The sequence below is a fragment of the Bos taurus genome, chromosome 6 (genome assembly GCF_002263795.3).
Source record: "Bos taurus isolate L1 Dominette 01449 registration number 42190680 breed Hereford chromosome 6, ARS-UCD2.0, whole genome shotgun sequence".
Taxonomy (NCBI): Eukaryota; Metazoa; Chordata; class Mammalia; order Artiodactyla; family Bovidae; genus Bos; species Bos taurus.
The window spans coordinates 60,644,121-60,656,347 of record NC_037333.1 but is presented as its reverse complement, the minus strand read 5'-3'; the positions used below and the strand labels follow the sequence as shown (position 1 = coordinate 60,656,347).

Genomic DNA, 12,227 nt, shown 5'->3' with positions numbered 1-12,227 from the left:
AGATCCAAGACAGGAAGAACTGGGTAAGGTCCTGAGCCAGCAGAAGAGATAGGACTCCAAAGCACTGTGGAGGGATTGGCTTTAGATCAGAATGGGCCTTCCTCTTGCATGCAGCAGGGACAAGAGAGGTGCAAGTGTATACAGATGTCAACTCATTTATAGACAGAGAAGTAGAAAGTTGAGGTAATCTTGTCCAGTGGTTTCTGTTATCACTGTGGAATCAATTTACATAGAGCTATTGAAATCTGTTTCACTTGGAGAAATTTAGGAAATCATTACTGGGGGGGATGCCCCTTTGTATCACTTGTGGTTTATAGGTACAGTGGTTGGGAGGGTGTGGAATATGTTTTTTCTATACCACTCTCCTCTTCTGATTGAGTCCTATTTCAAGCGTGTATGTTTTAACGGCCAAATACAATCCTTTAAGCCCAGTAAAAAGTGGCTCATTCTTAGTTGTTGGCAGTAGTTTTAACATAGCTATCAAATGAAAATCTATTTCTCTCCAAACTTACCATGAAATATTCTGCACTATTATCAACCCAAGAGGTTTCATCCTTATCTTCTTCCTGTCTTCAACATGAAAATGATTTCTCAACCTATACTATACTCAAACAGGTCAAGACATTCTCAGCTGAAAAGGACAATCTTACCTGACTCTTTTTCTTCGGAGCATAAAAAGGTGTCTATAAGGTCTAAGGACACTGCTCCCTTAGGATGTTGCTCCTCCAGTTATTCTGACAGCTGCTGGTCCTAAAACTCATGATCCTCTCGGTAAGTGCTCTTCTGCACCCTGCAAGCCTGGTTAGGGCTCATGATTATTTTTTCCCTCCTTTTCAAATAGGTTTTTTTTTTTCTTTCTTTCTTTTTTTGGTTCACAGAGGCCTCTCTGCCTAATTTAATTTTGCTTCTCCTTTCTTTGTTGCAAGCAGATGTCACTTTTACATCTGTGACTCTGATCAAATACCCCATGTCTCCTCCACCACCAGTCCAGCAGATGTTACCACTATTAGCTAAACTCCAGCCAAAAAAAAAAAGGTAACAGGCAGCCCCTTCTGCTAATCATAGTATGGGAGGAGGTGGAGGAGAGAAGAGCTGGGCTCTTCCATGATGATGTCCTTAAAAGGATGGGTGCTGGGGATCTGTACCCCATCATCTATATAGAGGACAGCACTTACACGTGGAGTGTCTCCAAAGTTAATTCAAATACAGAAACACCATCTATGAATTATTCTAACCCAAACTCACAATATTTACATACAAGAGTAAAGCACCACCTTAATCATGCACAATTAGTGTGCATAATGTAAAACAAAACACAGAATTAACTTAAATACATACATGCCTCCTGGTGAATTCCTAAAAGATGGAAGGTTTCTACCTTGTTGCCTTATTTTCTCCTATTTGATATACTAGAGCATGCTCTGTGATTTGTCCACTTTCTTCCACATACATTATAAATATACAATAGAAAAGACATTGTCCATGCACCACCTAAATCCCAAAGTCAAGAATTCAATATGAAGTTCAAGGAAACTCTATCACCATCAGCATCGCAATACTGGTGGGTGACATTCATTGGATTCTTTCCAGGTGCCAGGCATTGTGTTAACTGCTTTGCACACAAGTGTTGTTAATCAGTTAATAATTGTCTTACAGTGCTAGGAGGTTAGTTACCAGAAATACAAAGAGGTTCTGTTATGAAACATGTATACTATGGCTGCTAGGCACATGGAAAATGTGGTAAAATTTCTAAAATGCTAGCAGAATATCGGTGGAGCTTCATGCTTGGGGATGCTGTGGCTGGTTTCTTTCTATATTCTGAGGAAGTAAATCCTGTCTAGGTGCAGGTGAGTGGGAAAGAATGCTGCCTGCAGAACTCTTCTTGGAGAAATCCAAAGACAAATTGGTCCTTCTATTCTCTGATTGAGAGAAGTGTTGGTTCTGAGTTGAGCCTTCGGCAGCCTCCCTGTGCTGGAATCATTTGGATGCAGCATCAAATAAAGCAATCAAAAAGAAAATTCCTCTGAAACTCTCACTGGTATTTAATATTTTATTCATTCCCATGTTATTGTGCTTCGCCTGTGGTAAAACAGCCTCCAAACAGCCTCCTAGGAGTGAAGTGTTAGAGGCTGACAAGCGTTTTCCCATGAATCGCTCCTACAATACAATGGCATTTTGTTTGCTGTTTTGTTTCCTTGTCTTCTAACATTCTTTCTGACTTTCAAGGAAAAAAAAGAAACCCTCCTATGAATGGCAAAGAAAAGGAAAGAAAAGTTCCTTTTAAACTTTCAACCTTTTTTCATTTGGCACTGGGTAGCATGTAAACATTTTTTTCTCATGGTATATATGCTCGTAGTCTCTTCCCTTTTTTGTGCTTTAAATAGCCTTTCTCCCCCCTTTTACCACATAGCATTGCCTTTCCATTATTGATTCAGAAAATCAGCAGGGGAAAAAAAATCAACCGTGTACACATATTAAGAAAGAGAAGTCAGAGGAAGATGGATCAAACCATCCATCTATCCATGTGGCCATTTATCTATCAATCTATCTCGCTACCCACCGCCTCTATTGAAATAAATAGCGGGCACTGTACACATTGCTGGTTGGCTGAAGTTGTGATCTGGACAAAAGGTCTGTTTGGGAAAAGGATGCTGAAGCTCTAATTCTATTTGTGCCGGTTGAAAATCAGGAGGGGTTTTTCTACACTTCACTTTTATTAGATTATTTCTTATAGATGGTTTCTTTTTTCCTCCCAGACGCGTGGTGGAGGCTGCTGAAGCAGTTGGTCTATAGTTGGAATAATTAAATTAACCATTTGGTACAACTTTTAGGGGAGAGCTCGCGTGTAGAAAGCACAACTCGAACAAAACAGGGCGCTGGGGCTGGGGCTCTGGCCTGGCCCAGCCCCGAATGCCTTTCATCTTCGGAGCAGAAGCAGGGCCCCCGGGCCACAAAAGACCCGCAGAGGGGACGATGGGCCAGGGATGGTGGGGGTGGGGTGAAGAGAGGGACGGCGACACTAAACAAAATAAACCTACAAGGCCTACAAAGGGGAAAATGAAGTCAAGCGCGTTTGTTCACCGGACCGTGCGGTGCTGGCGCAGAAAGGTCTGGTGTAAAGAGGAGGCGCACAGCTTCCCTACCCGGCGAGGCGGGCACCAGGGGGCGCCCGGAGAGAGGCCGGGGCTGGGGCCCGCACCTGGGAGAGGGCTGGCGCGGTGGGTCGGAAGAGGCGGGGAGTCGAGGCCGGTGGGAGCCTCGAACCTCAGGGAGGGGAGTGACCGGACCCGGGGCGGGCCGTGGGGCCGCGTGGAGCGCGAGCCCGTGCCCTGCTTTGGCAGCGGCTGGGCCTGGCCCTCCGCGGCTCCCTTGCGCGCCCCCCGCGGCCTCGCACGTCCCTCGCCCTCGCCCTCGTCCCTTGGCAGGGTCCTCCCCTCCCGCTCCTCGGCTTCCTCCCGGGTCACCCTCCGACTCCTCGTCAACACCCAGCTCTCCCGAGCTGCACACCGCTCTTCCCACGCCAACATCCGCGGCGCCCAGGAACTGCTTCCAGGCACCGACTAGATCCCAGAGTTCTACGTTTTCGCCGAAGAGTCATTCTCCAAAGCCGCCGAAACAACCCTGCTCCTCCCAGCTCCTCGCACACCAGGATCGCGGTTTGCCTCGGCCCCCAGTGGGGCCTGGGGCTGTCTGCAAATTAGGACCGAGGAATTGCCGGGCTTTCGGGTCAGGCGTAGGGCCGGGCCCGGGCGCGAAGCGGCGGCGTGGGGCTCGGCTGGAGCTCCCTGCTCAGAGCGCGCGCGCACTAGAGCCAGCGGAGACAAAACCCCGAGTGCACCCAGGCCCGGGTGCCAAGACGGGTGTGAGCCTGGTTATTGCCAAACGTGGACTTTGGAGCCAAAAAGTATCCCCTCACGGACGCCTCATGTCACTTTCATCCACAGAAGTGCTTAAAACCCCATGTAAGCGGGCTAGCTGGGTGCCACGTAGGTCTGCGCTCCCCGCATCCGCACCCCCAGAGCGTGGGCCCGGGGCGGCGGTGTGGCGTTGGGAGTGCCAGGAAGCTCCCCTGAGAAGTCCAAGGGACTCGAGAAACTTGGACAATTGCAGCCTTGTGTTTGACAACCTATCCCCCGCCTCGGAGAGGGGGTTAGTAAGTTAGGGTGGGGAAAGTCTGTGTGTAGGGTCCAAAGGCGGGTGAGCACAGCCACCTCCCGGTCCAAATGTAGATTCATATTCATGAGAGCGGGATAAATAAAGACAAATCCCCACTGTAATAACACTTGGATTCGCATCCGTCTTTGCTGGCCTTTAGGTTTAGGGGACTGGAGACAGATGTTTGCATCTCTTTTCTCCTCTTGTCTGGTGACCATAAAGGAAAACCATTTAGAGCATTGCAATTTGTTTCCCGCCGCAGTAAAACCTTGTACACATTTATTTTCATTTCACCTCCGTGCACAAAAAAGTGCACAGTGGTCACCAAGGACCCTTCTTTATCAAATACGCATTGTACAACATACAACTGCAATAAAACTATCAGCCCTCCCCATAAAACTATCACCAGGCTACTCGGCGGGTCCCGCTGCCTGCACTCTCGAGAGACTTTAGTGATTCCTCACGTCCAGAGGACGCGCCATCACCTGAAACCAGCCTGAAACTCACCCAGCGGAGAAGCAGGAGGCTGGGGGACCGCTGTCCCTGTTTAATCCATTACGGCGTCCGCTGCAGTTTAGTGCGCAATAAAACACAGTGGCAGTGGAGAGCGGGCGCCCATCCACTCCCCGGCACTAGCATCGAATTAAACCACTTAGTTTGGCAAACACTGAACGCCTAAATGCCCCTATAAAGACTTTATGAGTTTGTTACTTTAATTACTGACTTGTTACAGAGCACATAAAGGGGGTAATGAATGCAATAAAACTAATTATCTACACATTTAATTCATATAAAATATCCAGGGTTTGTTTACACCACACGGCGATTCAACTAAGCATTCCTCCTCTTGTCCACCAAGAGGAAGGATTTAATGAAATAGTTTCCCTTATTCTGCTAGAGCCTAACAAACCAAATGAAAATTACCCTCCACTTAAATCATGGGGCCACCGAGGTCCACAAATCATGGCTCATTTCTTTGTCTGTGTCTCGCTGCCAGCACCCAAGAGCCTGGGGAGCTGGACAAGAAAAGTCCCCGACCTGGAGCCTGGGCATTTTAAGAGCAAGGATTTCGTTCACTGCAATCGGCAAACCTAAAGGCCAAGCAGATAGCAATCATTTTTTGGAAGCTTCCGGTCTCTAGGGAATTGTGGGCACCTGAAAAAAGTGGAGGTGGGGAGGGGGGAAGAGGCAGAGGGAGAAGACCCAAGAGGGATGGAAGAGGAGGCACATTTGGGGACACTTCATGCCCACTTGCCAGTTACACAGCGTAATGAAAACCAACAATAACACAGACCAGCAAAATGCAAACCTCACACTACTGCAGAAACACCCAGAAGTGAGCGCAAAGAAGCCATCAGTTGAGAATCCAGATGTTTCACATTCAAGAGCTTTACTTGGATGTTCTTTTGTTTTTTAAATGGCTGTGTAAGCAGAGTCTCTAGAAAAGCACATTAAACCGCGACAAGAAATGCAATTTATAAGATGCTTTCCCCCCCTTTACCAGGTGTATTTTAAAGAAATCCACTTAGCGTTCACAGAAACCCCCTTGGCCCACTTACTCTATGTTACAGGGCGCCTGAGTCTTGCCAATGTCCCAGTCTTTTATAACATTTCATGCACTTCAGGGGGTAGACTTGTTGTTAAATTGAGCGTGTAACGCTCTTACAAAACAGGTTTTCTATGACATCAAGGTTTCTTCTCCCTAACTGAGAAAGAGAGACAGAGAGAGGGAGAAGGAAGGGGGAAAACACACACACTATCTCAATTTATGCCTAAGGTATATGATCAGTTAAAAAGGCTTAAAAGCTCGGGGAAATTGGATCAGGGAGAATCGTCACCCAACTTTCATTATTTCCAAGTAGTGTGATTGAATTAAAGGGCAGGGAGCTGGTTAGAAGGGAGGATCAGGGGCTCAGTGCGTAATGGTGTGGTATTAAATTCTAATTAGAGATGCAGGAATCAATGATAGGGAGGTTGGACAGCTCAGTTCCCCAGTGCCAGCCCAATAGACGGATGAGTTATTGTCATGTAAAAAGCGCCAGCAATAAGACCAACCGCTTTGCTATTGTCCAAGTGGAAAGAGCCAAGTTTATTATGAGGACTATATGCTCTAGAGACCTCAGACAAGGCATCTCATAGGAGGCTTTTTCATAAAACTAGGCTCTGCTGGTAGTAAGGAGGCCAGTTTGGAGGCAGGCGTTGAGCTGTGCACATCTCCCCACTCCAGCCACCTTCTCCATACCCATCTTTTATTTCATTTTTCCACTTGGCTGAGCCATCCAGAGCCTTTTCAATGTATAAAATGGAATATTCTTACCTCAATTCCTCTGCCTACGAGTCCTGTATGGCCGGGATGGACACCTCGAGCTTGGCTTCAGCCTATGCTGACTTCAGTTCCTGCAGCCAGGCCAGTGGCTTCCAGTATAACCCGATAAGGACCACTTTTGGGGCCACGTCCGGCTGCCCGTCCCTCACGCCGGGATCCTGCAGCCTGGGCACCCTCAGGGACCACCAGAGCAGTCCGTACGCCGCAGGTAAGGACCGCCAGCTTTCTCCGCGGAGGAAGCTGCCTTTCCGCTTGTATATAGGAAGCCTTGATTGCATTTGAAAATGGAAATGTGTTTAGTATTTACCAAACGAAATTTGCTTACACAAATGAAAGAATTTATCACGTTAGAAGCGATTGCAGGGAGGGGTAATTCACTTACAGGGTTACACTATCCTAGTCACACCCGAACCGCCAACAAAATTATCTTAAGCTGCCAAAATGATAGGCATAATTTATTTACTTTGCGATGAGACGTAAAGCTTAGAAAATAATTAAATAACAAAGAGTAAAGCTCATTACTGGCAGTGTCTCTCTCTCTTTTTTAAAGAACCGACAGCGGCTCACACCTCTTTGCTGGTCATTTTTCTGATGATTTCTTTAATTCATTATTATTATTATTATTTTGCAGCGCTTTCCACCAACTTTTGGGCCGGGTCAACTTTTGAGAATTAAAAAGTTTCCACAGTGGGAGTGTTTGGTAACTTCATCCCTGGCTTCCTAGTATTCCGATGGATGTTTTCGGAACTTTTTGCTCTCTAGCTTTTCCTCATCACAGTATTTCCCCGTCCCCGGACCTCAGCCGTCTCCGGCGCTCTATGGCAACCTACCCAAAGGCCGCTTGTGCGCGGAGGGACCCCACCTAAGCCTGGAGTTTGTGCCCCTGTTTCGGTGTATAACTAATTTGTTCGGGTCATCTCGCCAGCTCCTCTCGGCCACTCTCCCGCCCCGGTGTCGGCGGCGGCTCCAGTGCCACCTGACCTTGGAGTCCCCACATTCCGACTCCAGGGTCCGCACATTCCAGACCTTTTTGCTTATACTCTGTCCCCTCTGGTGTCCTCCAGTTCCTTACAAACTCTTCACGGACCACGGCGGCCTCAACGAGAAGCGCAAGCAGCGGCGCATCCGCACCACTTTCACGAGTGCGCAGCTCAAAGAGCTGGAGAGGGTCTTCGCGGAGACGCATTACCCTGACATCTACACCCGGGAGGAGCTAGCGCTGAAGATCGACCTCACCGAGGCGCGAGTCCAGGTACGCGCTCCCGGAAACCCACCCGGCTCTGCAGCACCGCGCGGGGCAGGGGTGCAGTGCGGGAGTGTGGGCGATCCTATTGAAGGCTTGCGTTCCCGGGCCTCCTCCGAGAGGCCAAGTTCGGAGGGTATGTGTGCGCGAGGAAGGGCTAGGGAGCGCGTTCTTGGCTATAAATTCACGGCGTCAAAGTGTTTCTCACCCCATCTAGGGCTGTACCGGCATTCAGGAGCTATGGGAGAGGCATTTCGGGGGGTAGGAAGTGCCTTGGGGGAGGAATGCAGGCTTGGCTCCGTATTATAAGTATTCCGCCCCCTTCCCCCCAAATACCTCCAAACTCAAGAGCTTTTAACGGAGAGCTGTTGGCGCATAGGTATAAATTTTCCTGTGAACTGTGATTGCAGAAGATCCGCAAAGGGACTGGGATTCCATATAGTTTAAGATCCGCGCCTTACTCTAACCTTTCAGGGACGCAGGTGCACCCAAGAGCCGGCCGTGGTGCCTCTCCTGGTGAACCTACCTCCGCCCCCGCCACGTTAGCACCTCCAGGCTCAAAGGCCAGGATGGACAGCAGGCACCAAACCCAGAGACCCCCTCACCTGTCTACCAATCAGAGTTTAACTTGAGACCCGAGGCCTAGAGGTGATGGCGAATTTGGGATGGCTCAGAAAGTAGACTGAGCAAGGGTACTTTGCCAAAATAAGGTAACATCAAAATAAGGGCTTCTATTATAGGGCCTTTCGCGGACGTGCATCCTCTTTACCCCTCCTACAAGCTACTATTTCCAGGAAGTGCCCAAGTGGTCCTAAGAGTTTCTCGAAAGATGCACCAGTCAACCAGAGGGACAGCTTCAGTGGGCTGGATGTGCGCGGGAGTATCCACGGCGCGTGCAGTTTAAAACAATCTAGAATGGAACGTGGGCTGCCTTAACTGCTTTTCTTTTCTTCTTTTTCCCCCTGTTTCACTGTCTGTCTTCTCTTCTCGGGCCAGGTGTGGTTCCAGAACCGCCGCGCCAAGTTCCGCAAGCAAGAGCGCGCGGCAGCGGCGGCAGCGGCCGCGGCCAAGAACGGCTCTTCAGGAAAGAAGTCTGACTCTTCCCGGGACGACGAGAGCAAAGAGGCCAAGAGCACCGATCCGGACAGCACTGGGGGCCCGGGCCCCAACCCCAACCCCACTCCCAGCTGCGGGGCGAGTGGCGGCGGCGGCGGCGGCGGGCCCAGCCCCGCCGGAGCCCCGGGGGCGGCGGGACCAGGGGGTCCCGGAGGCGAGCCGGGCAAGAGCGGTGCGGCGGCGGCGGCAGCGGCAGCGGCGGCGGCAGCAGCGGCGGCGGCGGCGGCAGCGGCCGGAGGCCTGGCTGCGGCCGGGGGCCCTGGACAAGGCTGGGCTCCGGGCCCCGGCCCCATCACCTCCATCCCGGATTCGCTCGGGGGTCCCTTCGCCAGCGTCCTGTCTTCGCTCCAAAGACCCAACGGTGCCAAAGCCGCCTTAGTGAAGAGCAGTATGTTCTGATCTGGGATCTGCAGCGGCGGCGGCGGCGGGAGAGCCGGGTCCCCGCGGGCGAGTGGGTGAGCTGGGTAGGCCCAAGGCTATTGTCGCTGCTGCCGTGGCTTTTCCTTTGAGAGCCTAAAGTAATCTCGATAAAAATAAAGAGAAAACGGCGTCGCCCCCATTTCAAGCCCACTCCTACTCCCTTCCTTCACCCCCAAACAAAACGAAACACCTCCCTGGCTTCGCACCTGCCTCGGGGCTGCGCGCACGGACCAGGGGGCCCCGCTTGCTACCCGGGAGGTGTGAGCGACGCGGCTTGGACTCGGGGAGGTGGGTGGAATCTCAGGGGGCTATGTCTGCGTGTCGGTGTGTGTCCGTCTCGGGGAGTGTGTGTCTGTGGCCCGAGCAGGTGACAGGGAGAAAGACGGCTGGGAGGCCACAACCAACTCAGTGACTTGCTTAGGGAAAGAGAAAAGTGAACAGAATTCCCCCAAATTAAAAAAAGAACGAAACAGGGAGGCAGTGACAATTAAAACAAAAACAAAAAAACCGAAAGGCTTTAAAATCCAAGGGAAAGAATACAAGGGGGAAGAGGGAAGCGGCAGCTGGCCCCATCTGAGGGCTCTGTCTCCGGAATTCCTAAATTCATCCGCACCCTCTGGACAGCACTGACTCCCCTGGGGCTCCTCTTCAGGGAGAGTAGGAAGGCCTTCCAGTCGACCCGTTTCCCCTCTTGTCCTTGGGTTCGGGCCGCTGCGGTGACGACTCGTGCAGACTGTTCCCGCGGCCAAGGTGACTGCCTCGCGCCCGCTTGCCTGCCCCAACCTCGTCAAACACCATCCCGCCAACTGCGCATCTGAACCCCTCAGCGTTCCAGTTCTCCTCCTGAGTCTCTGCAGCCTCTCGGCCCTGAAAGATGCCCTATCCATGAAATGCCTTTTCATCCGCGAACTCCGCAAACTTTGTCACGTATCTTTCAACTCTTCCCTTTTTTTCTCTCCTGACACCCCCGCCGGCATTTTCTTCCACCAGCTTTTACTGAACTTTTTGGCACTGCTTTGGATTGGAGTCAATTGCAGTCCACTCAGCTGGCTGCAGAGAAATCTACCCAGCAAGGAAAAGAGGCGCACACAAGTTTGCAGAAGTGTCTCTGCATTTCTGTTTGATCCGAAATGGACTCACATCCTGTATGGTGGATGGACTGTATATTGATGATTCCATTCTTCGCGCAGTTTAGACATCTCTGTTGGGATTTTTTGTTTATTTTTTAAATTTTATTTTAAAAGGCACAAACTATAGATATTAGTTGAATGTTGAGGCTTTAACTTTTTTGGTGTCTTTCTACAACTGTGTTCTGTGACTCAATTGTATCGTGTTAATATCAGTACAGCCCGCCTCCTCTATGTGACCGTATAATGTTTTTCTCTTCTTGTAGTCTCTATGGTGTGTCTTTATTGAATAATAAGGTTCTCACGGGTTCAATTCCTTTGTGTTTAGAGAGACCACGGTTCAGCCAATGGTATATATTTTTGTTATCAGGTGCATGTCTGTCTGATTTCTTTTTTCTTCTTGTTGGACTATGTTTGTGAACATAAGCGTCATAAGTTATGTTTCAGATTTTCAAATTTATTTATATGTGTTATAATGAATGCTTCTATTTAAAAGGGAAATATTTCTACATGTGCATATAGTTTTCCAAGAGTGTACCATTAACTTGATTGTTGATAATAAAAACAAAAAGCAAGTCTAGCAATTGAACTATTCTGACTTTTTCTTGATTCATTTTTGTTTGTGTTTAATTAATTTAAAATTATATTATAATGATAAGGGAGGGCAGATGAAATTGTAGAAAATATCTAGAAGCCTCTGCAGCTCTGGAAACCTAGGTAGGTTGGAGAATCTAAATTCATATGGCTAAATTCAGCCATTATAAAATTTAGTGCTTGGGATAGCAGGCAGGATTCTCCTGGTCCATTTTTCTTTCTTTCCCAGCCACAGAGCACAACAGAACAGGAGGGCATTGATAGAAGTATTCAGATTAGCGCCTGGACTGATATTCTGCGGACTCTGGTAGCAGGGAAGGCAGGGCTAAGCAGGATTCTGATTCTCAACTTTGAGAAGGACTTGAAAGCGCACTGCGCAGGCGCCTTCAGGACCAGTGGCATCTGGGGAGGGCCAGGTGGTCCCCAGGTGGCCCAGCCACCTTAAGCCCTGAAAACCAAACCACTGGCAACCAGGAATACCAGAGGGTCTTTGTGTGAGTGGGGAGAGCAGCTCTGCAATGTTAGTGTGTTTGGGGAATCTACAACAACTGGAATTAGCGAGCACTTGCCTGTACCAGATTGTGTTTTCTATGCGTTATCTCACCTACCTCTCAAAATAATATCAGGAAGCAGGTGTAACTCCTATCCTTAGTTTCTTTTAGACAGGCTAGGAAGCTGAGGTGACAGAAAGGTTAACTTGCTCACGTGGTCCTAGTATACGAGTGATGGGGCCGGTCTTTGAACCCAGGATATCTGATTCCAGAGCCTGTCCATTAAACTACACCAGTGGTTCCCAAAGCGTGGTCCCTGGACCAGCAGACTCAGCATCACCTGGGAATTTATCAGATACACAAATTCTTAGATCCTATCTGAGACCTACAGAATCAGAAACCCAGCCATCTGTATTTTACAAGCCCTATAGAGAATGTGAGAACAACTGAACTACAGTATAATAAATCCAAATGGGAAGTTTCTAGAATCAGAACTACATTGGAAACAGGCCTGTTTGTGTGTAGACACTTCAATGACTCCCTTTTGGAAGGATATAATCGTCATCACAGATTCCAGATAGAATCTTGTCTCCTCTTTGGACTGTTTGGCTAGGCCGCCTTCTTCAAGTAGATGCTTGTGTGGATTTCTGGCAATTACCTTTCTGGCTGGACTTTATCAATAGATGAGTCAGCTCCCCCACATTTGATGGGAGGCCACAGTCTGCCTTCTCTGAGGATTAGCAGCTGATCTGGTT

At 49.2% G+C, this 12,227-nt stretch overlaps 1 protein-coding gene across 1 annotated transcript; it reads left to right on the top strand.

The window, feature by feature from the left end:
• Window positions 1-5,971: 5,971 nt before the first annotated feature.
• Window positions 5,972-10,976, top strand: PHOX2B (paired like homeobox 2B). Its single transcript, XM_002688213.5, has 3 exons — window positions 5,972-6,689; window positions 7,546-7,733; window positions 8,721-10,976. The coding sequence occupies exons 1-3, from the start codon at window positions 6,449-6,451 to the stop codon at window positions 9,237-9,239; spliced, it is 948 nt and encodes a 315-aa protein (XP_002688259.1). The 5' UTR covers window positions 5,972-6,448; the 3' UTR covers window positions 9,240-10,976.
• Window positions 10,977-12,227: the final 1,251 nt, after the last annotated feature.

Bases quoted from the DNA above. Each gene is read 5' to 3' on its own strand.
- PHOX2B (XM_002688213.5), top strand. From the start codon at position 6,449: ATGTATAAAATGGAATATTCTTACCTCAATTCCTCTGCCTACGAGTCC. The intron at 6,690-7,545 runs GTAAGGACCGCC...GGTGTCCTCCAG, and splicing joins GAGCAGTCCGTACGCCGCAG to TTCCTTACAAACTCTTCACG. The intron at 7,734-8,720 runs GTACGCGCTCCC...TTCTCGGGCCAG, and splicing joins TCACCGAGGCGCGAGTCCAG to GTGTGGTTCCAGAACCGCCG.